This window comes from Castor canadensis, chromosome 3 (genome assembly GCF_047511655.1).
Source record: "Castor canadensis chromosome 3, mCasCan1.hap1v2, whole genome shotgun sequence".
NCBI lineage: Eukaryota > Metazoa > Chordata > Mammalia > Rodentia > Castoridae > Castor > Castor canadensis.
Genome location: NC_133388.1, coordinates 131,107,232 through 131,133,480, shown reverse-complemented (window position 1 = coordinate 131,133,480; position 26,249 = coordinate 131,107,232). Strand labels below are relative to the sequence as shown.

General features: G+C 38.4%; 1 protein-coding gene and 1 long non-coding RNA gene across 2 annotated transcripts in view; both read right to left on the bottom strand.

Annotated features, from left to right (window-relative positions):
- Window positions 1-17,166, bottom strand: part of LOC109702465 (short-chain dehydrogenase/reductase family 16C member 6-like) — a 35,209-nt gene extending 18,043 nt beyond the window's left edge. The window contains 4 exon segments of the mRNA XM_020187804.2: window positions 8,095-8,226; window positions 12,826-13,165; window positions 13,785-13,834; window positions 17,120-17,166. Coding sequence (XP_020043393.2) covers window positions 8,095-8,226; window positions 12,826-13,143 — 450 coding nt within the window. The 5' untranslated portion in view covers window positions 13,144-13,165; window positions 13,785-13,834; window positions 17,120-17,166.
- Window positions 17,167-20,844: 3,678 nt separating this feature from the next.
- Window positions 20,845-26,012, bottom strand: LOC141421337 (uncharacterized). The gene is made up of 3 exons (XR_012445930.1): window positions 25,671-26,012; window positions 24,708-24,771; window positions 20,845-23,766 (listed from the first exon to the last, which is right to left on the bottom strand). It is a non-coding gene; the product is annotated as an uncharacterized lncRNA (long non-coding RNA).
- Between the last annotated feature and the right edge of the window lie 237 nt (window positions 26,013-26,249).

The following is a 26,249-nucleotide window of genomic DNA, read 5'->3' as shown; positions in this document are numbered from 1 at the left end:
CTTTTCTCTAGTTCCTGGTCCCCTTTTCCTATTGGCCTCAGTTGCTTTTAAGGTATCTGCTTTAGTTTCTCTGGGTTAAGGGCAACAAATGCTAGCTAATTTTTTAGGTGTCTTACCTATCCTCACCCCTCCCTTGTGTGCTCTTGCTTTTATCATGTGCTCAAAGTCCAACCCCCTTGTTGTGTTTGCCCTTGATCCCTCTGCATATGAGGGAGAACATATGATTTTTGGTCTTTTGGGCCAGGCTAACCTCACTCAGAATGATGTTCTCCAATTCCATCCATTTACCAGCGAATAATAACATTTCATTCTTCTTGAAGGCTGCATAAAATTCCATTGTGTGTAGATACCACATTTTCTTAATCCATTCGTCAGTGGTGGGGCATTTTGGCTGTTTCTATAACTTGGCTATTGTGAATAGTGCCGCAATAAACATGGGTGTGCAGGTGCCTCTGGAGTAACCTGTGTCACAGTCTTTTGGGTATATCCCCAAGAGTGGTATTGCTGGATCAAATGGTAGATCAATGTTTAGTGTTTTAAGTAGCCTCCAAATTTTTTTCCAGAGTGGTTGTACTAGTTTACACTCCCACCAACAGTGTAAGAGGGTTCCTTTTTCCCCGCATCCTTGCCAACACCTGTTGTTGGTGGTGTTGCTGATAATGGCTATTCTAATAGGGGTGAGGTGGAATCTTAGCCTGGTTTTAATTTGCATTTCCTTTATTGCTAGAGATGGTGAGCATTTTTTCATGTGTTTTTTGGCCATTTGAATTTCTTCTTTTGAGAAAGTTCTGTTTAGTTCACTTGCCCATTTCTTTATTGGTTCATTAGTTTTAGGAGAATTTAGTTTATAAGTTCCCCATATATTCTGGTTATCAGTCCTTTGTCTGATGTGTAGCTGGCAAATATTTTCTCCCACTCTGTGGGTGTTCTCTTCAGTTTAGAGACCACTTCTTTTGATGAACAGAAGCTTTTTAGTTTTATGAGGTCCCATTTATCTATGCTATCTCTTAGTTGCTGTGCTGCTGGGGTTTCATTGAAAAAGTTCTTACCTATACCTACTAACTCCAGAGTATTTCCTACTCTTTCCTGTATCAACTTAAGAGTTTGTGGTCTGATATTAAGATCCTTGATCCACTTTGAGTTAATATTGGTATAGGGTGACATACATGGATCTAGTTTCAGTTTTTGCAGACTGCTAACCACTTTTCCCAGCAGTTTTTGTTGAAGAGGCTGCTATTTCTCCATTGAATATTTTTAGCTCCTTTGTCAAAGACAAGTTGGTTATAGTTGTGTGGCTTCATATCTGGGTCCTCTATTCTGTTCCACTGGTAAAGACCAATCTTTAACATTTGAGTTTATCTGCTAATTATTTGAGTGTTCTTGGACCAGGTATGATCAGATCTTTTGAATAAAGTAAGATGTATCAAAAAAAAAAAAAAAGGAAGTTGCTGTTGCCTAAGAGTAGTTTCCATTCTCATCAAGGATGTTTTCTATCAGACCTGTTCTTGGAATTCAGGGTGACTGAAGAAGAGAATGACTCAGAGAAGATGGACAAATCAGAAAGGTAACATGGTGTTAGTTTTAAGGCAAATGGCTAGAGACTTCTAGGAACTACTCTGAGTGTCTGTGGTAAAAGCTGGAGGTTGATAATCTGTTGATTATAGTATCTCTGCAAATCTTGAAAATACATTAGTTATTCTTATCTTTGTGCCTTTATCCTTCAAGGGGGAGAATTACTAGCTTTAGACCAGCAGTCCTTAAATGATTCACATATCTATGTGCAGAGCTAGCTGGAATCTGACCCAAAGTTTAAGGTAGAAAGGAGACGGATAGAAAATGAAGGCAGAGATGCAAACTTTTATCCTGCTTTTAGTTAATCATCAGCTATCTGCAGACCAAAGTAAAAAGTCAGTGCTTTTAGCAAAAGTGTATCTAAGTCCCTATCCCAACAGTTCCATCCCATATTCAAGAGGAGAGGATTATATAAGTGTGAACACCAGGAGGACGGAATAAAGGAAGAAACACTATAGAGTCTGTCCTCTACATCATGGGTCTCCTCCTTTACTCATCTCCTATGCACATAAGGGAGAGTAATAAAGGGGGTTAAACTGACCAAAGTACAGTATAGACACAACTGAGATATATCAAGAAACTCCTTTGAACACTGACTTTGGAATTAAACATGAAGGGTAGGACTGTAGAATAGGTCCTATGAGAAGGTAGGTACTTGTGGGAGGGAGGAGGCTGAATGGAGGGAATAAGGGAGGGTAAATATGGTTGATATGCTTTGTTTACATATATGAAATAGAACAATGAAGCCTTCTACAATTGTTTTACGTGAAAGAGGGATGAGGGAGAGAGATGGTGGAGGTGAACCTAACCAATGAACATTGTAAGTGTATTCAGAAATGTCACTATGAATCCCCCTGTAAAACTAATGTATGCTAATAAAAGTGCTTTGAGGAAAATAGATAAATAAATAAATAAAAAGTTTTCTCCTTTAAAAAAGAGACATTTTGAAGATGAATTGGTCATTGAAATCCATCATCTATGTTAATTAGATAAATATTTGTTATTAAAGGGAAGAAAAAGGAATATAAACAAGTGTTGAATTAGCAATTAGTTGTCAGGAATATATTTTAACTTTTGTAAAGTATTTTTAGGACATGGGAAATTAATAGAGAATTATATAGGGATCCAGGTTTACACATTACCCATAATCAAAATACGTATGTGAACAAGTTCAGATTTGTTTGATAAAGCACTATATACCTTTTCCATGGTTTTATCACGTGGGCATGTAATGTGAAGAAGCATCCGATTTGCTTGATTTTGTTTTATTGCATTTATATAAGACTTATTTTCAGTGAAAAGTCTAAGGAATGAACTTCCTAAGTTTTTCACACTGGTTGGATAGGCCAGAGAGGTTATCTTGTTTCCACAAAACATTTCAGGTTATGAAGGGTACGAGTATGTATTCAGTTAAATTTAACACATGATGACTTTACTATAAAAATGACTGGCAGTGTTGAGCTGCAGATGGTGTCAAAAAAAGGTCTGGACCTAGGTCCTTTGTTGTCTTCTACAAGGGTTCAATTTCCTCTCTTTCACAACCTTTTAATATCACCAGTGATTATGCTGCTCTGAAGTGTCAACTTTAATGTCTTGTGTAAACTTATGGGAAGTCTTCAGTTATCCATAGCCTTTTTAAAGAGGTTAAAATTCATGGAGAATAAATATTGAGTCACCAAGCACAGTTTTGACTTGTTTTTATAAAGCTTCAGTTGAGTGTTGCATATACATTATCTTTTAATATGATAATAAGGCTAATAATATTTTAAAGTTAACTTTGAAAGCTAAAATTGGTATTGTTACATAGCTATCTGTAGCTATGTTTAAGCTTGTGCACATACATAAATACATATTAATATTAATGAACAAGAGAAACATCTATGATAAGGGTGAGGGACCCTAAAGTTGATCTTGGAATATTCAGTTTTCTGTAAAGAAAAGGTGTTCTTTTTATTTTTTTGGTGGTACTGGGGTTTGAACTCAGGGCCTCATGTTTGAGTCACTCTGCCAGCCCTGGAAGGTCATTCTTTACCTTTATGTACTCTGCACAAACAACAGAGATTCTTATCTTGTTAGAATGTACTTACTCTGAGCATTTGAGAACTAGCTCACTTTTGTTAATATTATTGATTTGTTAAATCAGATAGCTAAAACTTGTCACATATAAAAGATAAAGTCACCTGCTACCTGTTGTTAGGTTTACTTAAAAAACTAGTATCATGGTCACTCTGGCTACTTATATAGTCAATTACAACTGTAGTTATGTTATTATTTAGAAAAATACAACTGTAAAGGTAATTTTGCATTCAAAGCCATTTTTGGAACTTTCTAGGTGACTAAAGCATTGTATTTGTGACACGACAATTCTAGCAACAGAGGTGCTAGAAATCATGAGCACCTTAATAGTTTGCTCCACATTTCTTAATTAGTTTGGCTGTGTATTAGGGCCTGTAATGAGGAAATGGGGGGAGGGGACAATCAAGTCCAAAAGAGAAACAGCCTTTTCTGTGCTAAATTTATTAATGCAAATATGTTTCATTCATTAGACATTGCACACGTACCCAGATAAGTAGAAAGCCTCCAGTGATTTGTCATTGCTGTCACTGAAGTAATTAACCAAATCCTCATAAAGTAGCTATGTCTTAAACTCTAAAAGAAGTTTCTACTTTCTCAAACCTGAAAAATGGTTGGTTATTGAACCAGAGTCATTGGGTTTTGTCATCAGTAAGAAGTCTCTGGACTGCCCTCATCTTGCCTGGAGGCATCTGGTACTACATAGGTGAAACACAGTCTTATTAAGACATGGTACCGAAGCACACGCTCAAGGTCACACTGTGGCCAGGGAGTTGACTCATTGGTGGGCTTTCCAATGTGAGCTGACATTGCCACTGTGAGGAGACACATGTCAGGCTATGCCAGGTGCTAACTCCGGTCCACAGTATTTGTTTATCCAATAAGCAGATGGTTATATAAAAGCAGACTCTAAGCAGGGTTAATTAGAATAGAATTGATTATTCAGTCACTCCTTGGTAATGGAGCGGGGGGGGTTCGTTCCAGGATGACACATGGATGCGAAAATATCTGAGGATGTTTAAGTCTCTTATTTGCATATAACCCCCATACATCTTTCTATATACATTAAATCATGTTATATTACTTGTATTATATAATTACAACGTAAATAGTTAAATTGTATTGTTTAGAGAGTAATGACAAGAAAAAAATCTTATACTTGCTTAGTATAGGTACATTTGCTTTTTTCAGATATTTTCAATTTGCATTGAAATCTGTGGGTATGGAGGGCAAACTTTATAGGGCTGGATTAGGGAATCAATGAGGGACATTTAACGTGGTCAGTGTTCTCTTTTCTGATGAGTTCTTTGTTTTTCTTCTTGATCTATTTCTAATTCCCTATTTAGGAAGCTATACTTATACCAGCTGGAATGAAACTCTTCTTGAATGGCACTTAACTGATACCCTCATATTTTAGGGGAAAGTATCTTCTAGGGAATCTTAGTTTATATTACAAACTGAGTGAATCATCAGAAGAATGTAGGGATGATGATGACTAGCAGTTGGAATTCAGGTGAATGGTTTCACGATGGGTTAAGCTTAGGAAAATACATGAAATGAAATTTGACTTAGTCTAACCACCATACATTGATAATCAAACCATTTCATAGATAATATGAAAGATATCCACTGTGCTTTTCCACAAGTGTAGTAAGGGAAATAGGCAGATTCTGTTATAATGTCTGTTAATAAGATCTTTTATGATGGTGTACCTATTTGTGTTTGTTCATTAAGAATAAGTCCATCTTTTCTCCAGGATATAATTGAAGAGTTTGATAGAGCAACCAGAGTATCAGTGTGTCATTTTTAAGAATAAGTTTCATTTAGTCATGTATGACAAACCCACTCTCAAGGAAGAATGATTGTATTTCATATGTGCAAGTGACACCTACATACTACCTACCCAGGAAACTTTAATTACCTGTTCTGTGGCTCACAGGTCCTCACCCAGACTTATAGGTATAGGAGAGGCCATTTCTTGCAGGCAAAGCCTGGTACAGACATATGTTTTGAATTTGGTTTCTTAGCTTTGGAATAGGGAAACAAATAATAAGAGGAACAGAAAAAAATTTAAATCTCTGGAATTCTAGAAGTGAGTGAAGATCCCTTCCACAATTTTCAGATGGAAATAGATTCCCTGATTTTAGTGGTTGCTGAGAATCAGCTCTCTAAATTTGCTAACATAAACTAAGAAGGCTGGTTTGTGTTTATTGATACCTTTGACTATTGACTGTGTAAATGATTCAAGGTACACAATATGAAAGTGTAAGACTAGGCAATGGCTCATGCCTGCCATCCTAGTTACTCAGAAGGCAGAGATTAGGAAGATCTTGGTTTAAGGCCAGCTCAGGCAAAATGTTTGTGAGACCCTATCTCAACCAACAAGCTGGGTGATAGCTCACATCTGTAATCCCAGCTCTGCAGGAGATGGTAGGTAGGAGGATCAAGGTCCAAGGCCAGCCCTGGGCAAAAATTTGAGAACTTTCTGAAAAACAACTAAAGCAAAAAGGGCTGGGTACTTGGCTGAAGTGGTACCGAAACTGCTTGGCAAGTGTGAGGCCTTGAGTTCAAACCTCAATACTGTCCCTTCTCCCCCACAAAAGTGAGCAGAAGGTAGAGAAAATGAGATGGGAGACAGATAGGGGAGGATATTTCCTTGTCGTGCCAGGGGTTACAAGCTGTGTCAGGTAACTGTATGCCATTTTAACTACATGTATTCAGCTAGGGTATATACAGAATACTGTATTTAGGTAACTACACTTGGAAGCTTCTAAATATTTTTGAGCAGGCAAGTGAGGTGATTTGATTAATGCACTGAAAGGGTCACCTTGCTCTCATATGAAGATGGATCAGAAGGCACCAGTGTTGAAGATGGAAGGCCATGAAAAGCTACAGTGAGGGACGAAGGTGGCTGGAGCCAGGGGCTGGCAGCAGAGATGAAGAGACATTCGCTTGAACATGTTCAGCATGGAGAGCCGAGGATGCTGGTGTTAAGGGAAAGGAAGTATCAAGATGACCTCCAGATCTGTGACTTGGATTAAGAATGGGTATATCCTAGCTCCATCTACCAAGATGGGGAAACCCTTTTCAAAAGAAAAAGTTTTGGGATGGGGTGATAGAGGGAAGGAAAGCAATGGTTTTCTCAGATGTTTGTGGAATATCTATTGTATGTCAAGCATTTAGCTGCTCAATTAGTATTAGCTGAGATAGATTTGTTGGGCTCCAGAAGGATTTCCTATTGCTTCCTGGTAACTAAGAAAGAAGACAAAGGAAATAGTTCTGAGGATTGTGGAGAGTATATAATAGTGTTGAGTGGAAACCCATTCCAAGGTTCCTTAGAGACATAGAGGAGAAAGGCTCTGCCTCCCCCACACCATGTCTCCCATGGTCTTGGTTTTAACCACCTGTACTTCCTGCACACTCTGTTCACTGCTGGCACTATTCTTTCCATCCCAGCATCAAGTGTAAACCTTCCCAGTGAAAATGCCTCTAGAATTCCAGCCTCCTTTACCTTTTACTCACTCTAGAGTTGCACTGTTCAAGGCAGTGGCCCCTAAGTATCTGTAGCTATTTAAATGTACACTTAAATGAATTAACTGACATAAAATTAAGTTTAGTCTCTCCATCCCATCAATCATGTCTCAAGTGCTCAATAGACACAGGTGACCAGTGGCTACCATACTGGGAAGCAGATAGAGACTTCCATCATGAATGACAGTTCCGCTGGACAATGAAATCTAGTCAGACCTTGGGCAGGACACTCCTAAGATACAAATTCACTAATTTCCCTTCTGTAATGAATCTTTCTGTTCTCTCTCACCTCTTCCCTTTGTAAGACTGGGTCACTATTTAACAGTTGCTTGATTTTGAGAAATTCATTTAAATATTTTGTGCCTCAGTTTCCTCATTTGTAAAATGAGAATGAAATGGTGCCATGGCTGCCTCTGCAGTTAAGAGACTTAGAACAGAGCCTGATGTAGAGTAAGTACTCAATATATGTTGGCTCTTTTTCCTCCTGTCTTCATTTCCTTCATTTTCATGCCCAGTTTTTGTGCACACAAACTACCATCACTAAAAATAGCACCTCTCTACATAAGCTCTTATTTCACTCATAATCAAATTAAACCTCTCATATAATTGCTGAGATATTTCAGGTTGCATTAGGGTAGGAAGATTTCTGGGTCAGCCTAATAAGTCTTAGGACCAATATGGAGAAGGTAAAGGAGAGGAAGTTTTCCTAAGAATTTGGAGTAGGGCAAAACCAGGACAAAGGACAAACCAAGCAGGGTATGGCAGGGGGGAGGCCTAGAAAGGATGAGATCCTATCAGTCTATCAGTGGAAAACACCCAAATGGTAAATTTGCAGACAAATGGCAGAGCAGTTGCTTATCAAAATGCATAGAGGTTTTCATACTTACCAATAAAGGAAAATAAGAAAGAAAGATTTACCCAGAAATGAGAGATGACCTTGACATTGAAACATCTTTCTACCATGTGATCTGGAATATCAAGGAAGAGCTTCCCTGTTACAATGCCAGTGTTGTTTATGAGGATGGTCACATCGCCAACTTCTTCTCTGACCTAGCCAGAAGGGAGGCAAACATGAAATTAATTGAGGTGAGACATTTTGATATTTACTTTTCCAAGTCACTATTTTTTCCTGACTTTATTCAGGTGGAGACATGTACTGCATAATGACATTTCAGATCAGTGATGGACCACATATGTAATGGTGGTCCAAAATTATGTCTAGTGACATCAGAGCCATCCTGGTTTGAGTACAATCTATGATGTTTGCACAATAAAATCACCTGGTGATGTTGTTGTTAAGCAATGCAAAACTGTGCTTTCTTTAAAACTAGATATTTTACTTTTGTCGTTCATAATGAAATGCAGCAATTTAAGATATTTTTGGTCAATTGTGTTTTTAAGAAAACACACTTTAATTCGGCAATTTTGTTTAAATGATCTTGTTTTGTTGTGTGGAGACGACCCTGCTGGGTCAGTGAAGTCTGAAGACAGTGAAGTCTGAGTGACACTCTCTCCCTGTTGTACCTCTTAGCATCTTCCTTTAAGTAGACGTTAGATTTTCTCTCAGCATGGTAGATGTCTAATGGTCACTTCTGTAGGTGTCATTTCCTGACTTCACCATGAGCAGGTGACATAAGCACATCATGTCCCCTAACAGACAGGCAAGTCCTTGAAATGAAGACATCCCAAATATGGATGTGTTTGATCCAGTGCACATCAACGTCTGTGATACCAAGTACTCTGTCCAAAGGACTGCCTCAAATCTGTGACTGATACTTTCTGAGTTCCACAGTTGTGCTACTCATGCATTCTCACCCTTCCTTACCGATTAGCCGACCTTGCCTGCTTGTGAAATTCATCTTACACCACAAGACCTGCAAAGCACTTTCCAAGAAGCACTGGAGAAATCTGTTTTTCTCTCTTACCATTTTGGCTTTGTAGGTGACAGTGATAGATCTGATTCTGGGCAAGGTAGGAAGCATGTTTACACAATGATTTGAAGACTTTTTTCCCCCTGAATTGAATCTTTTGGAAGGTCTGACATCCTCTTTCTTTATTTTTGAACAAGAAGCAATGCCTGCCCTGACTTGATTTTCTGATCTCTAGCCTACACACCGCTGTGTGTTGAGCCTGCCGGATAGCATAATTTGGAGGGAAGAGAGAAAAATTTTCATTGATGGAGTTGAGTGAGATGACCTATGAAAAGAAGTTAATTTTGCTGAGCTGATTTGGGGCTGGGGGATTAGATTTTTCTATGTTGAAGAGAGGTAGACCTGAGGAAAACATCCAGAAGAGGCTAGATTTTAGAAGGACATCCCATTGGCTTTGAGGAAATTAGTGTGCATAGGGGCTCAAGCCTAGAGCAATGAGAAAGGTACCTGGGCCACAAAAGAGAGAAGGACATAGAATCTTTGGTGCAAAACATCCCCAAATACCTAGACCCAGTGGTCACTGTCAATTAATCCAATAAGAAGCCCTGAGTCTAAGGGACACCAGAGCCAGGAGGAATTTCATCTCCACCATGGGACTTACTTTTCATTGGACTGTGATAGGCAGTTTAAGAAAGCATTATTATTCCAGTTTATGAAGAGGAATCAGATTCAGAGAAATTACCATTTTTGCCAAAAGACTTGTTACTTTTGAGAGGCAGTGTGATTCACACTCAATTTCGATTCACTCATGAAAGCTGCTGTCACCCAAATTTACTGTTCTTCATAGGCCAAAATTAGCGCTATAACAAACAGATCTCACGTGAGTGCATGTGCACGTGTGCACACACACACAATGAATACTAATGATTGATTAGACTTGAGACTTTGGAAATAAATTGTGAAGTTCGTTATTTTAACAGAAACTATTTGTATATTGACTTTCCTCTCTCCTTCCCCCCTCCCCCGTCCCCTATCCCCCTCCCTGCCTTCCTTCCTTTCTTTCTTCAACAGGTTCTTCCTGTATTGCCCAAACTGACTTGAACTCATGATCCAAGTGCCTCAGCCTCCTGAGTGCTGGGATTACTGACACAGGCCACTATGCCCAGCTCTGTATATTCTTCCTGTGGTGGACATGAGAATGTTATCTCCATCTAGTTATGGAAAGTTAATTAATATGCCACATTAGAATACTGCCATTGCTGTTTGAGTATCCTACAAATTTCAAGGATTTAGGTAAGGCTTGTAGTTTGTTGAAATTCTTGTAGGTAAAGTTTACCATTAGCATTTGTATTTCCTGAGTGGTGATAAAGAATTAAAATTAAGCCAGGAAGCAAAAAGAGTAGTTGGCTTAGAAAAGCTGTATTTATAGGATCATGGAAAATAAGGAAAGATTCACATACATTGCAATGGTAAATAATAATAATGTTAATTACACTGTTTTTGAGACTGTGTCCCTATATAGCTCTGGCAGGCCTGGAACTCACTATGAAGCCCAGGCTGGCCTTGAGCTGTCAATCCTCTTGCTTCAGCTGGGATTATAGGCATACACTACCACAACCAGAGCTTGAAAATTTATTTTTGATTAAAGATTTTAGGCTGCTTTTCTAAAGGCTATCAAGAAAATTTTATCTAAAAAGGAAAGATTTATTGGAATGTGAGAGGATAGGGAACACAGAGAGGAGGTTATGAGGGGTCTTTCCATTGCTGACCCATTTACTGATGCCCCATTGGGGATGCAACAGGGACTCTCATCCCCAGAAGATGGGGTCACACTTAAGCTCTATCACTTATCTGCTCCGTGATCTGGCTATGTTCCTTAAACTCTCTCTGCCTCTGTTTCATCATTAGTAAAATGGAGAAAAAAAGTAGTGTCTACTTCTTTGTGAAGATTATATATGACAGATCAGAACAGAAGGCTTTTTCAGGGGCCCTGATGTGAGTAGTACATGCTATTGGAACCTGAGCTCCCACTGTGCAGATGACATTCTTGAGCTCACTCCAAAGATTCTCATCTGGAAGATTTTCCTGTCATATTTCTTTTCCTTTTGCAAAATGAGGACTAGCTTTGATTGTATTTACTCTGTACTAAAACGCACGTGGGGAGTTATAATATGCATACCCTCATTACTTAGCAATGAGTTATAAAGAACAAATCCTCTGGGGCCCCCAAAGAAGGTCGTAATAGAAAGCAAAGGAGAAGAGTGAAGAGGGAGGTTCAGAGGTCCATGTCACAGAATAGTGATTCACTAATCTTTGAACGAATCAATAAGTGAATTCTATTTATGGAATTTAGATTGCAAAAGGGTAAAGAAAAGCTCTTGGAGACCTCATTATGAAATTGTATGCCCCCGAAGCTCCTAGGTACCTGGGTTGCAAACACTAGTTTTGTGATCTTGGGCAAGTTGTACATTCATTCTTTTCCTTGGTTTCCTTATTTGTTAATGGGGATGTAATGGTGTACAACTAAGGGGATCATGGTGTGAGTTATGTGCACAAATTGCTTAGAATAGTAACTAATTGTAATATAGTTGTTTTTTTTTTCTTTTTTGGGTGGCACTGGATTTGAACTCAGGGCCTCATGCTTGCTAGGCAGACACTTTTATTGCTTGAGCCACTCCACCATCCCTAGTTGTTATTTTTCCTGTTTGTATGTTTTTTTTGACTCAATTTTGTGGCCCTGGCTAGAGGTCAGCCAAGAATTTTTTTCTTTTGGGTGGGCAGTTAAGTCCCACCACTCCTCTTTATTAGGTTCTCACACTCTGGGCTACTGTATGCTTACCATAACTACCAGCTTCCAGAAAACTAGAGACAGTCTGTATGCCCTAAAGCACCCTGAAATTGTTCAAGTTAGCCAATTCTAAGCCAGTTTACCCTGTATTACCTGTTCTTTCCTGCAGAAACCACAATAAAGGCACTTGTCTGCTATCCCTATTTTCTCTCTGCCTTGTGACCCACCTGATGCTTCCCTTGGTGGTCCTGCATACCTCTCTCTTGATCTGAATAGGCTTCACTCATCACATCCCTCATTGTTAAAATACTTCCTCAAAGCTTATTCATTGTTGTTAGAGTTTGTGATAACTACACACTCTTAGCTATTATTATTAGAGTATTTATCAGTATTTAGCATGAAGTTAGAACAGATATCAGTAGGTTAAATCTAAGAAGAAGCTTGTTTTAAAAATCTGCTAAATGCTTCTACCCAATTCTCCATACTTTATAGTCTCAGATGATGACCACGGAATTGCCACACAGCAGGATGGAATTTTAGAGACATTAGAACCTTAAAACATAGAAAGTTAAAGCTGCCCATGATCTTCAAGTTCACCTGGTTCAATTCTTTCATTTTTACAGATGAAGAAACAGGAATTGAGAAAGAGAGTAAGGAAGTTGGTAAAAATTGCAGTCAATAAGCAGCAGAGCCAGGACTTGACACAGTTTCTACCAACTTGGTAGAAACTTCACTTGGTGAGTCACCAAGCAAAGCAGTCTGGCAACCCTGGACTCTGAAGACTGATCAAGTCCCCACTTGTACTGTTTTATACTATGCTCCTTTTCAGAGGTCATGCAGTCATATTTCTGACATGCAGAATCTAGCTGGAAACATACAGAGATCTTGTGGAAAACCACGACAAAAAGTCTTTCTTCCCATACTTGGTAAGCGTGCATACTAGATGCAGTATTTTTCAGGCACTGAAATAAATAATACCAGTCAGCTTACCTGATCAGCAACTCTGTAGACTTCTTGCCTGTTGCTACAGTCACACTTATAGGCAAACACCTTTATACAACCCTTTTCTTTGGCCAGTCTGCATATTTCCATATTGCCTTCTTGGTTAATGTCCCAGAGAACTAAAATGGCTCCGTGGCTGGCAAAATGTAGGGCCAATATCCTCCCGAGTCCACTTCCAGCTCCTGTTATACAATCTCTCCAGCAGCACTCTTTTTTTCTCTTGGGAATTACCTTAAAAACTGAAGATTCTAAAAAGTAATATAGAAATTTCCCCCCGAAAATGGCAGTGTCCACCATTGCATTCATGTTGACCAGAGAAAGCAATGTTCTGTTAGGGAAAAAGGTAGGTAGTAAAGTCATTATATTACAATAACTACAACGCACATGAATTATACAGGGGAATTTACTTTTGAGACAGTAATTACCCAAATTATATGCTTTAGCAACAATTGCAAAAGCTGAAAAAATTAAATTATATGAACAGAAATTATGAGAATATTTAATGTTATCACTGTCCAATTTATAAGGCCCTTTCTTGTACATAATCTATTTGACTGATATGTGGGTCACAGGCTACCAGGAGAACTTTATAGTTAAGACACGAAGTCTTTGTGCCTTTACTCGCCCAGCCTTATGTGCAAAGAAACTAAGACTTTGGATTCTCAGTGCAGTCATTTTTCTATTACATGAACATAGTTGATGATCTTATATCTAATATAATTTTACTTTTCATTAGGCAGTTGTTTATATAATACTATTATACTACAAATAATATATGTCACCTGCTCCCTACACAATGTCTTTGAGAAGATATTGCTCTTTTGTATGAGGACACTGTAACAACAAATATCAAGCAGACTTGATTCAAAGTCACACAACTAGCTACTAAAATAGGCAATGTTGGAATCAGGGACAGAGGTCTCCTCAATTATTATCCAGGTTCTTACCATTAGAGTGGGCTTTTCTTAGAGATAATGTGTCCTTTTCTTAGACTCACCTTTAAAAAAATAGAGAATTTTTGTATTTGGTCACATTTCCTTAATTTTTGATAATTAAATTCTGTTATACTGGAGCATTCTTTCACAATCACTTTATGTAGAAATTAGATATGGGCATACACAAAGTCCATATTAAAATTGACTGGAGCCATTTGAGGAAATCACCACTGCCATGATAATAGTAATAACAATAATAGTGATAGTAATAATGGTATTTCACTACTATTATTATTAATATCATAGAACTCTTTCCATATACCATGCATATCCTAAGTACTCAGTGTTCATTAAGTCTTATAATGCTCAAAATGACTACCCTATCTTAAAGGTGAAAAAACAGCTATCAGCTACTAACAGGCTCAGTAAGCCAGCTCATGGTCGGAGTTAATAATAGCAAAGATGGAAATTGAATCCACACCATGACTTTACTATCTAAAGTCTTAAATACTAAGTAATCTAGCACCCCTTCCCCTCCAAAAGGGGCAAAAGTTGAGTCTGGTAAAAAGAGTTGTCTTTCATCATCAATAGCTACAGCAAGGTAGCAGGATATAAAATCAACATAGAAAAATCATTAGCATTTCTATACACTAACAATGAGCAAACGGAAAAAGAATGTATGAAAACAATTCCATTTACAATAGCCTCAAAAAAAATCAAATACCTAGGTGTAAACCTAACAAAAGATGTGAAAGACCTCTACAAGGAAAACTATACACTTCTGAAGAAAGAGATTGAGGAAGACTATAGAAAGTGGAGAGATCTCCCATGCTCATGGATTGGTAGAATCAACATAGTAAAAATGTCTATACTCCCAAAAGTAATCTACATGTTTAATGCAATTCCCATCAAAATTCCAATGACATTCATCAAAGAGATTGAAAAATCTACTGTTAAATTTATATGGAAACACAAGAGGCCACGAATAGCCAAGGCAATACTCAGTCAAAAGAACAATGCAGGAGGTATCACAATACCTGACTTCAAACTATATTACAAAGCAATAATAATAAAAACAGCATGGTACTGGCACAAAAACAGACATGAAGACCAGTGGAACAGAATAGAGGATCCAGATATGAAGCCACACAACTATAAGCAACTTATCTTTGACAAAGGAGCTAAAAATATACGATGGAGAAATAGCAGCCTCTTCAACAAAAACTGCTGGGAAAACTGGTTAGCAGTCTGCAAAAAACTGAAACTAGATCCATGTATATCACCCTATACCAAGATTAACTCAAAATGGATCAAGGATCTTAATATCAGACCCCAAACTCTTAAGTTGATACAAGAAAGAGTAGGAAATACTCTGGAGTTAGTAGGTATAGGTAAGAACTTTCTCAATGAAACCCCAGCAGCACAGCAACTAAGAGATAGCATAGATAAATGGGACCTCATAAAACTAAAAAGCTTCTGTTCATCAAAAGAAATGGTCTCTAAACTGAAGAGAACACCCACAGAGTGGGAGAAAATATTTGCCAACTATACATCAGACAAAGGACTGATAACCAGAATATACAGGGAACTTAAAAAACTAAATTCTCCCAAAACTAATGAACCAATAAAGAAATGGGCAGGTGAACTAAACAGAACTTTCTCAAAAGAAGAAATTCAAATGGCCAGAAAACACATGAAAAAATGCTCACCATCTCTAGCAATAAAGGAAATGCAAATTAAAACCACACTAAGATTCCACCTCACCCCTGTTAGAATAGCCATCATCAGCAACACCACCAACAACAGGTGTTGGCGAGGATGCGGGGAAAAAGGAACCCTCTTACACTGTTGGTGGGAATGTAGACTAGTACAACCACTCTGGAAAAAAATTTGGAGGCTACTTAAAAAGCTGGACATCGATCTACCATTTGATCCAGCAATACCACTCTTGGGGATATACCCAAAAGACTGTTACTCCAGAGGCACCTGCACATCCATGTTTATTGCGGCACTATTCACAATAGCCAAGTTATGGAAACAGCCAAGATGCCCCAGCACTGACGAATGGATTAAGAAAATGTGGTATCTATACACAATGGAATTTTATGCAGCCATGAAGAAGAACGAAATGTTATCATTCGCTGGTAAATGGATGGAATTGGAGAACATCATTCTGAGTGAGGTTAGCCTGGCTCAAAAGACCAAAAATCATATGTTCTCCCTCATATGTGGACATTAGATCAAGGGCAAACACAACAAGGGGATTGGACTATGAGCACATGATAAAAGCGAGAGCACACAAGGGAGGGGTGAGGATAGGTAAGACACCTAAAAAACTAGCTAGCATTTGTTGCCCTTAATGCAGAGAAACTAAAGCAGATACCTTAAAGCAACTGAGGCCAATAGGAAAAGGGGACCAGGAACTACAGAAAAGGTTAGATCAAAAAGAATTAACCTAGAAGGTAACACCCACGCACAGGAAATCAATGTGAGTCAATGCCCTGTATAGCTATCCTTATCTCAACCAGCAAAAACCCTTGTTCCTTCCTATTATTGCTTATACTCTCTCTACAACAAAATTAGAGATAAGGGCAAAATAGTTTCTGCTGGGTATTGAGGGGGGGAGCGGGAGGGGGTGGAGTGGGTGGTAAGGGAGGGGGTAGGGGCAGGGGGGAGAAATAAACCAAGCCTTGTATGCACATATGAATAATAAAAGAAAAATGAAAAAAAAAAAAAAGAGTTGTCTTTGAGTTCTTCATCTTCAATCAGTCAGGAATTAACTTTGAATTGTGCCTGGGGTCTTACTGAGGATGCCAATGGATACAAGGTGCTGTCATCTTGCTGATAGCCCTGTCTAATCAGAAATTTCCATGGAGATATAATAGAAAGGGGAGTGTTTTTGACAAAAGATCACTGGAAATATTTATGTGGGTTTCAGAAGGGAAGGAACAAAAAAAGCCCAAGTTAGGTTCCAAGCATTAGGTGTTGAGCTTCAAAGTTGCTAATTTACAGTCTCCTCCATCATGAGGAAGACAGATTCTAGTTCTGGAGCCTGACTAGTAAACATACGACTGCTGCACAGGAAGTGGTGCCAGAATCATCCTGTCAAAGAGCCCAGTCCCAGTCTTGTCTGACAGGGAGTCTGGTTCTCAGTAGAGGAACAACAACAACAAAAAAATAATGGGCAGAAAGGATTGTCCTGTAGTTTATCTAGAAAGCTACCTTTAAGGTGGAGCAAGGACAAAGGGCATTACAGATTGCTCTATTAATCTGTTTGAATTTATTGAAAATATTAATTCTATTCTAAAATGTATTATCCTTGGAAAACTTGAAGGACTTTCACTTACCTTTGTGTTGTTAAGAATTAATGCAGACTTCAATTTTCCAGTCAGGAAAGAGATACAACTTTAAGAAAACTCACTCCCCAAGCTTATATAGACTTTTCTGGGTCAAGTAACAATTAGCATATATCACCTGATGATTGAAGACTATGTCTTATAGTCTATTAAAAACAAGTACGGGTATGATGGAGAAAGTGTTCTGGGCCATATGATATTTATATGGAGAACAATTGACGATTGCGACTTTCTTCCTATCTTCTCTGTATAAAAAACTGTTCTTAAGGTGTAAGATTGATTTGTCTTGAAAGAAATTAAAGTAGCTTGCTATGAAAATGATTAAACATTAGCAATGTATTGCCATACTTGGGCAGCACTTGGTGGACAAGAGTTTTGACATTTTTCTAATCATTCATTGTTTATCACTGAACTAAGAGAGCATGTTGCCAGATGACTGGAGGCATTTGATTTTATAATTAGAGACAAGTGCATGTGACTCCTGAAGTAGGTAGCGCTGACCAGAAAAGATTATTGCTCCCAGGTGGGTGTATGGGCAGTAGGGCAATCAGGAAGTCAGAAAAAAGATCATGAAGCATTATGACAAGCAACATTTATCAAGTACTAAGTGGCAGGATGTGGTTTTCATGACTTTTAAAAATTGTGCTGGAGGTACATTGTGATAGTTACAAAAAAGTTCTTCTATCCCCTTCATCATTCTCCTTTATTCCCTCCCTCTCCCTCCCGCCCCATTCCTGGAATAGTTTCAGCAGGTCTCATTTTTCCATATGTGTATATATATATATACATAAACACACATACATGTATATACATTTACATGTACATATACATAAACACATTTGCATACACACACACACACACACATATATATATATATAAAACATACACAATATTGGCACCATATTCACTCTCCTACACCCTAACCCCATATCCTCTCCCCTCTTCCCACTGGTATCATCCTGCCAGGCAGGACCTGTTCTGTTCTCCTGTTTTTGTAAAAAATAAAATGGCGTTTTTATTTGTTTAAGATAGCTAAAGATTTGCCTCAACATAGCCCTGTAAGAATGAGGCTCATGTGGGGACATAACTCACCAAGCATTGCACCATTCATAAGCAGAAGTGGAACTAGAGCCTAGACTCAGTGATTCCAGAACTCCTCCTCCTTTGACCAACGCATGGCCAACTTCACTGAATAACTTTAAGTAAACTTGGCTTGAATCACAAGGACCTTCCTTCAGTCATCAGGCATGTGCTGAGTGCTGGGTTAAAAGCTTAGCAGTGAGAATGGAGGAGATGTCAGTATGACCTTTACACAAGTCCTGCAGCTGAAATGAGCAGGGTTCAACTTTGGAGGCACAGATTCAAGGGCTGGCCCTTTGGTTACTAGAGGAGCACTTTACTGTGGGCATGGTTTGTCTTTCTGAGCCTTCATTTACATATCTGTGAAGTGAGCATTCTGTCCACTTCTCAGGACTGCCAAATATAGTGAAATAATAAAACAATAAGTGCTTTATAAATTTCAAAATGCCAGGCAACCATGGTTTTTATCCCTTGCACAAGAACCTCTTTGATAATGACAGCAAGTTTGCTGCCATCTGTCCATAAAGATGGTCAACACCAGACCATGGAAAGCTTTTTTCTGTGGTTTAGGACCATGGCTCAACTATGAAACTGCTGAGGACGGCTTTGGAGAAGAGATAGCACTAGAGTTAATCAAGTCACATTTTCTACATGAGCTGTTAGTAAATGTAAGAACCTGCTGAGAGGCCAAACACAAGCTATTAAATATGTGTACCCTGGATTCATGAGTCAAGTGCAGGTGCTCGCATGGGTGTACACGGCCACAATACAAGCACTTTCCTTCACCTGCTCTTGCAGTCCATTACATAGTTCACTCAAACTAAAAAAAGCCATAAAAGTGAACAAAAGTACCAGAGTAAAGGAATAAAGACACATTAGAGATGACAACAGAATTAGTTCATACCCTTATTTAGGAAGTGAGTAAATTGTGCCTAGAGAAACTAGTCTGAGCAACAGATACTTCTTATGTTTTTCTGAGGGACCAAAGGCCCTAGTATAACCTAGTCTTGTGCACTCAGGTGGCACAAGTTTCCTCACAAAGCCTAAGCAAACAGAGCTCATGTCAGCAGCTAGAAGCTGTGTTGCAAGTGAATTTTGGATTTACTTGTCTTCCCATGCCTTTTGATGTTTGTCTGGCTGTAAGATAAAGATATGTGAACCATGAGAATTGACTTGTGTTTTACTCACATCTGCAGTGGCTCAGTGAGTGGGACATATTCCATACTTTCAGCCACCAAGTGGCCTGGAATAGAGATATGTCTAGTGAAAGAGTGATTTATGGGTGCAATACTGCCATTGGCATCAGCCCTCCCATGGTCTCCTGAAATCTTTATTTCTACATGGGAACACAAACACATCCCTAGTTTAGTTAGGAAAATATGGTGACTCACTGAAAGAAGTTGATGGGCAGGATACATTATTTTCCCTCAATTTTTATTATGAAAAATTTCCAACACACAGAAAATTTGACTAAATGTAACATAAATGTTCCAAGAGCCTATACTTAGATCAAACAACTGAAGCAAACATTTTACCATATTGTCTTTCCATCTCTTCCTCTCTGTCTCTGACTGAACCACTAGAAAGAAAGTTGCAGATAGTGTGAATTGCATGAAGTGTAATCAGAACTCATTTCCTGAGAAGGAAGCTGTGCTCTACAACCCCACTAAGATTAATAGATCTAATAAACTTAATTCCAAAGCACCATATGATAGGAATCCATATGCAAATTTCCACACCCTTCCCAAAGACCCTGTCAAGATTCATGCTTTGTATTTTTTGTTGTGATTTCTCTTTAATATCCTTTTGTTGAGAACAGTTCTGCCCCACCCTTACATTTTTATGTTTGAAAACCTTTTGTTTTAATTACAAAAATACTAAATACAAATGTTATAAACAACGTAAAGATTACTAATGATTTCATTCTGTTTCTGTCCCATCTTTTAAAAATTATTTATTTATGAATCATTGACTTTAAGAGTCCAGACCAGGTGTCTTGTAGAAGGTCTCCTATTCTCTGTTTGTCTGATTTTCTTTTCTCCTGGTGTTATCTAACTGTAATTTCATTTCCCATGTCTTCTGCCAACTCCACATTAGATTAAGAGGCTTGATTATATATTGCATATGATTAATTTTGTCATATAGTGAAGTGGCTCAAATGGTAGGCATAAGTCCCTGAGTTCAAACACTAGTACCACCAAAACCCAAAACAAAACAATAATAATTTTTGTCAAGAAAATATCATAATACTTTTGACCTCTCCATTGCAACACATCATAAGGCCCAGTGTCAGCTGTTCCACTATTAGTGATGCTAAATTCGGTCTTTAGAAGGCAGCGACCTCAAGTTTTCTCTATCACAAAGCCCCATTTCCCCTATAAGTCTGTAGAATGATACTTGGACTCCATGTGACTATCTTGATCACCACAATCTTTCACACAATTCTTTATAGACTTTACTTTTTTTTTTTTTAGAGCAATTGTAAGGTCACAGGGAAATTGAACAGGAAACTGAGCATTCCCATTTATTCCCCACCTAACCCCACCTTTCCCACCACCCCCATTTTATACCAGAGCAGTCCATCTTTTACAACTGATGAACCTACATAGGTACATAATTATCATAGAGTCTATTATTTATATTAGGGTTTTATGGGTTTTGAAAAATATATGTAATACATCCACCATTACAGTATCACACAGAATAATCTCACTGCCCTAAAGTCTGCTCACTTTGTTCATCACCTCTCCCCCAGAGCTCCTGTCAACCACTGATCTTTTTACTGCTTCCATTGTTTTGTTTTCTAGAATGTCATATAGTTGGAGTCAACAGTGTAGAGATTTTCAAATTGGCTTCTTTCACTTAGTTTTTCCATGGCTTCATAGCTCAATTCTTTTTAGAGTTGAATAATATCCCATTGTCTACATTTGTTTATTTGTTCACTCTCCAGGTTTTGGCAATTATGAATAAAGCTGATATAAACATCATGTGCAGGTTTCTGTGTGGACATAAGTTTTCAACTCCTTTGGATAAAATACCACGGGACATGACTGCTAGCTCAGAGGAGAAGAGTATTGTTTAGTTTTGTAAGAAACTACCAAGCTGTCTTTTAAAGTGGTGGTACCATTTTAAATCCCCACCAATAAGAAATGAGAATTCTTGATAGTTCACACCTTTGCCATCATTTAGTGAGGTTAGTGCTTTGAATCTTGGCCACTCTACTAAGTGTGTAAGCATGCAAAGGGATGGTTTTATAATTTACTTTTCTTTCTATACTTATCAGCTGGCCCTCTTCTAATAGATATTACAGTGCTGTATTTTTAAAAGTCTCTCTTATAATCAGGGATTCTAGAGAAAATAATGACTCTCTTGGCCATGTGGATTTACTGTGCTTTGTGCCTCTCAGAGACTCATAGAAAGCTAAATGAAGACTGTTGTAGTTTTATATCCTCCATAAAACCTTGCCAATGTGTTGCATATGACAAGTACTCAGTAATTATTTGATGAATTTAATTTAAGAATAAACCTCAATCTATGTGCTGGTGGCTCATGCCTGTAATCCTGGCTACTCAGGAAGCAGAGATCAGGAAGATAGTGGTTCAAAGCCAGCCTGGGTGAATAGTTCATGGGATCCTATCTCAAAATTACCCAACACACACACAAAAAGGGCTGGTGGATTGGCTCAAGAGGGAGAGCACCCACCTAGCAAGCATGAGGCCCTGAGATCAAGCCCCAGCTGAGATCAAGCCCCAGTACTTCCCTGCCCCCACAAAATCTCAAATGCTATTATTAATAGGCACAAGAACTCTCAATGTCTTTATGAAAAATGGAAAATTATGTGAAGTAAATATATTATAACAGAAAGGAAATATTTTAAAATATAATAAATATAGGTCAGAGTTTACTACATCGTTTTTATGTATTTATTTTTGGTAGTACTGGGATTTCAACTCAGGGCCTTGTGCTTGCTAAGTAAGTGCTCTACTTCTTGAGCCATGCCCCCCACCCTTTTTGCATTCTGTTTTTCAGATAGGGTCTTGCACTTTTTTCTAGGTTGGACTTGGTTCTTGACCCTCCTACCTCTGCCTCCTTAGTATCTGAGATTACAGGTATGGCCCACCATACCTGGTCACTTGGACATTATCTTTTAAATTACTTTTAATCCTATAACTACTGGTTTGTATCTCTCTTTCCCCCACTAATGTTATAGTATGGATATGAAGTATCCTCCTCTCCAAAAGGCTTGGTCCTCAGCTGATGATGCTATTGGAGGTGATTGTATCACGAAGGCTCTAACTTTATCCATGTGTCAGTCCACTGATAAGTTTATAGTTGAATGGACTATTAGAAGGGGGCCTAACTGGAGAAAGTAGGTCACTGAGGCCTTTTCTCCGTCTGTCTCTCTCTCTCCTGGCTGCCATAAGTAGCTTTGTTCTGCCATGTGCTCTCCACTATGATATTCTGCCTCACCTCAGGCCCAAAGCAACAGAGCTATCCTACCATGGACTAAAAGCTATCAAACAGTGAGTCAAAACAAATCTTTCTTCCCTTCAGTTGATTTTCTCAAGTATTTTGTCACAGCAACAAAAACTGATAAACAAAGCTAGACTATAAATTTCTTAAGCAAACAGATTGGCCCAGCTCTCTTTATATCCCCAGCTCCCCATGAGGGTTGTAACTCACTGGGGGTTCTCCATAAATACGGCCATGTCCTGCTTAATGATGCTCCAGTCAGCACCCGCCACATCTACAATGGTTGTCCATAACATATTGGAGCTGAAAATTTCCGATTGCCTGTGATGTTTTATCACATGTTTATGGTAAAGTTTGTAAAAACAAGCGTACTGTGTTGCCATTGTATAAAAGTATAGCGGTATAACTACATACAGTACATAATACTTGATAATGATAATGAATGGCTATGCTACTGGTTTATGTGTTTAGTATACTATACTTATCATTATTTTAGAGTGTACTGTTTCTACTCATATGAAAAATGTTTGTGGTAAAACAGTAGTCCTTATTATGTTGGCGGCAGCCTCAAACCCAGACTTATATCATTCCTCGATTGCATCAAGAGACCACATTAAGCTATTGACTTGCGCCATTTAGGTTTGTGCAACAAACCTTATGATGCTCACACAAGGACGACATCTCCTAATGATGTCCTTCTCAGAACATGTCCCTGTTGTTCAATGATGAATGATTGTATTTGCTGAATCGTCAGTGAAATAAAAATGTAAGATTCGTTTGCTGCTGGACTATCTTTTTGAAGTAGTCAATGTTCCTTAGATTTAGATGTACATTCATTGGCTAGGTAGATGGTAATAGAATAGTATGATATCTCCCTAAAGTCATCAGGACTCCAGCCTCCTGCCCTTCTAGTCTGTATTTTCAGCCCATAGTTTTCTTTCCCAAGTTCATAATGTAGCTGCTGTTGCCTCAATCATCACATTTGAGTTTCAAACAGGAAGAAGGGTAAGGCATGAAGCAAAAAGATCATTTTCCATGAAACTTGTTTCTGCTGCTTCTGCATACATCTTCATGGGCACTGATAGCTGCAAAGGATGTTGAAAAATGCTATCTTTTAGTTAGGCATATTGCTACTCCAGTAAAATTAGCATTCTGCTACCAGGTAAGCAAGGGGTAGTATTTTGTCACAATCAATTTGGGATAAAAAATCCCACTTTTCTTATTTTAAATGCTTAAGAGTTGTCTTGACTCCAGTTGAATTCATCCTTCCAGTTCCCCTTCTGATATGATTTTGTAGAGATAAACTTTTGCATACAAATATACATACAGGATACGTAGGATAAACACACACATATCTGTGTATGTATACATATACACATTCATACATGTACACAAATATATATGCATTTAGAGTCACTGTATATATGCACACATTAATATAATGCCTACACACATGCACATAAAATGTGTATTTATGTGTTTATGTACATTATCTGTGTATATAATGCATTTGTACATTTTCTTGATAGCCTTCTGTGAATTCTTTGTGAGTGCTTGGTACTAATGCTGAGAAGAAACTGAAGAATCAGAACTGATTCTGATTCTGGGACTCTTTTCTGTAACATCCAGGGATGGAGCTGATGGATACAATGGTAGGTGCTCCTACCTAGTTCTTTATTTATTCAGTAATTACTGAATTCTCACAATGAGCTGGTGCTCAAAATGATCAAACTAATCATTTTGTTTTCTGTTGCAATTATCAACACAAAGGTAACCATTTGTCTATTCTACAGTAGCATGGCCCCTGGGAAGTCCCCTGTTCAGACCCAGAGGAAGCCTGAGCTTAGTGAATCACCAGGACACTGCTGATCGAAAGAGCAAGAGTAGGTGGATGGACTGTCTACACTCCCTTGTCTATCCTTCATTCTTCTGTCCATGGAGTTTTCTGTTCAAAACCCCATTCCCATCAAGAAATTTTATTTTTGTCACTGACACTTTCATCATAAATTAATCATAATGTTCTTACATTTCACAAGTCTCTTTCACTAGGTCCAGTCCATCATGTCCAGAGTAAAAGATTCTTGGTCTCACTGGAGAAAGAATTCAAGGATGGAAATAGAAGGATCAGGTTTGTTAAGACAAAGCAAAGTGAAACTACACTCTCAAGACTTAAGAATAAGTGACTAAGGAATTGAGGTTCCTAAGATTTTTGAACTTTTATTGGAATCTGCAGACATGATGGTGGTCATTTCTGGAAGCTGGGTTATGTATCATTAACTCCTCCCTCATACTGAATGGGGAGAGTTTTTGACCTTTGATAGTCAGACTGGGACTATCACGGAGCCTGGGTGGATGGAGATTTTGTAACTGCAATAATAACAATATTTTAACTAGACTTTAAGTCACTTATCAGTCATCATGGCCACCAGAACATTCCACTCTGCATGGGCTGAGCAGGTTGCAGGCCAACAGGACACAGTTGCATGTCATGAGTTACTCTGTTAACATCAATGGGCCATTATTCTCAGCCATCAGATTTCCTAACTCCCTGCCTAATCTTTATGCCACTTTTGCCATCAATTAATCACAGTGTTCCTACATCCCACACAGCCATGCTTAACCACAAGATACATGTGCAAAAAATGGCATTTTATTTCCCTAAACTGAGCTGTCATAGCTCTCAAACCTCCATTTCTAGTAGTGGCAGGTAATTAATCTTATCAACTTAAACTTATTCCTTATTTCTTTTAGGTCAATTTGTATTCTCTTTTGGAAAGTCAATTAAAAATTCTGTCCCATAACATTGGGTAGCATTAGGACACTGCAGGGAGATACTAATCTTCTCCATACTGAATTTCTCCATGTTTGTTAATGCTGATGTAACATACTTTTTATTATTTCTAGGCTTCTGTCTCATGAATTCTCCTGCTAAGGTCCCTACAATGTTCTCTTCTACAGGGGCCAGGTAACACACACCACTCTTCCTTACCTTCCTCTCTGAGGTCCTTTTAGGCCTTTCCCTCAAAAAGTGGTTGTGGTGTCTTCTCTGCATGGGAGATCCATCGTGGTAAGGTCATCCTGTGTTATTCGTTTCCTTGGCTGAGTCAGTCCTCCAAGCTCTACGTTAGGGAGCTCAAAAAAGCTCTGAAGTTTATGTCTCAAAATAGCCTTCAAAGGTTCATTTTTGCAAACCAAAGCCCTGATTTTGGCTGTTCACTCTCATTAAGTAATGTTTTAATTTTCCTTTCTCCTGGGCAATTCACCTCAGACACAGAATACTTCCCATTATGAGCTCTACATTGAACAAAATTTCAAGGAACTTTTCTGTGAAATCCGTGGAGACTCAGTGGATCATTACTGGTCATCTAAGAGGTATATAAAGGCTATTAGCTGGCTTGACTATGTCTTTAATACTTATTGCTACCTTTCAACTGTGACCTGGGAAGAGATGTTATGGAAGCAATACCTTTGGACAATATATTCCACATAAAGAATAAGTCAGAAACAACATCATTAAAGAGCTTACTCTGATGATCATTGCCCCAGTTCTGGGGTAGGGATGCAGGCA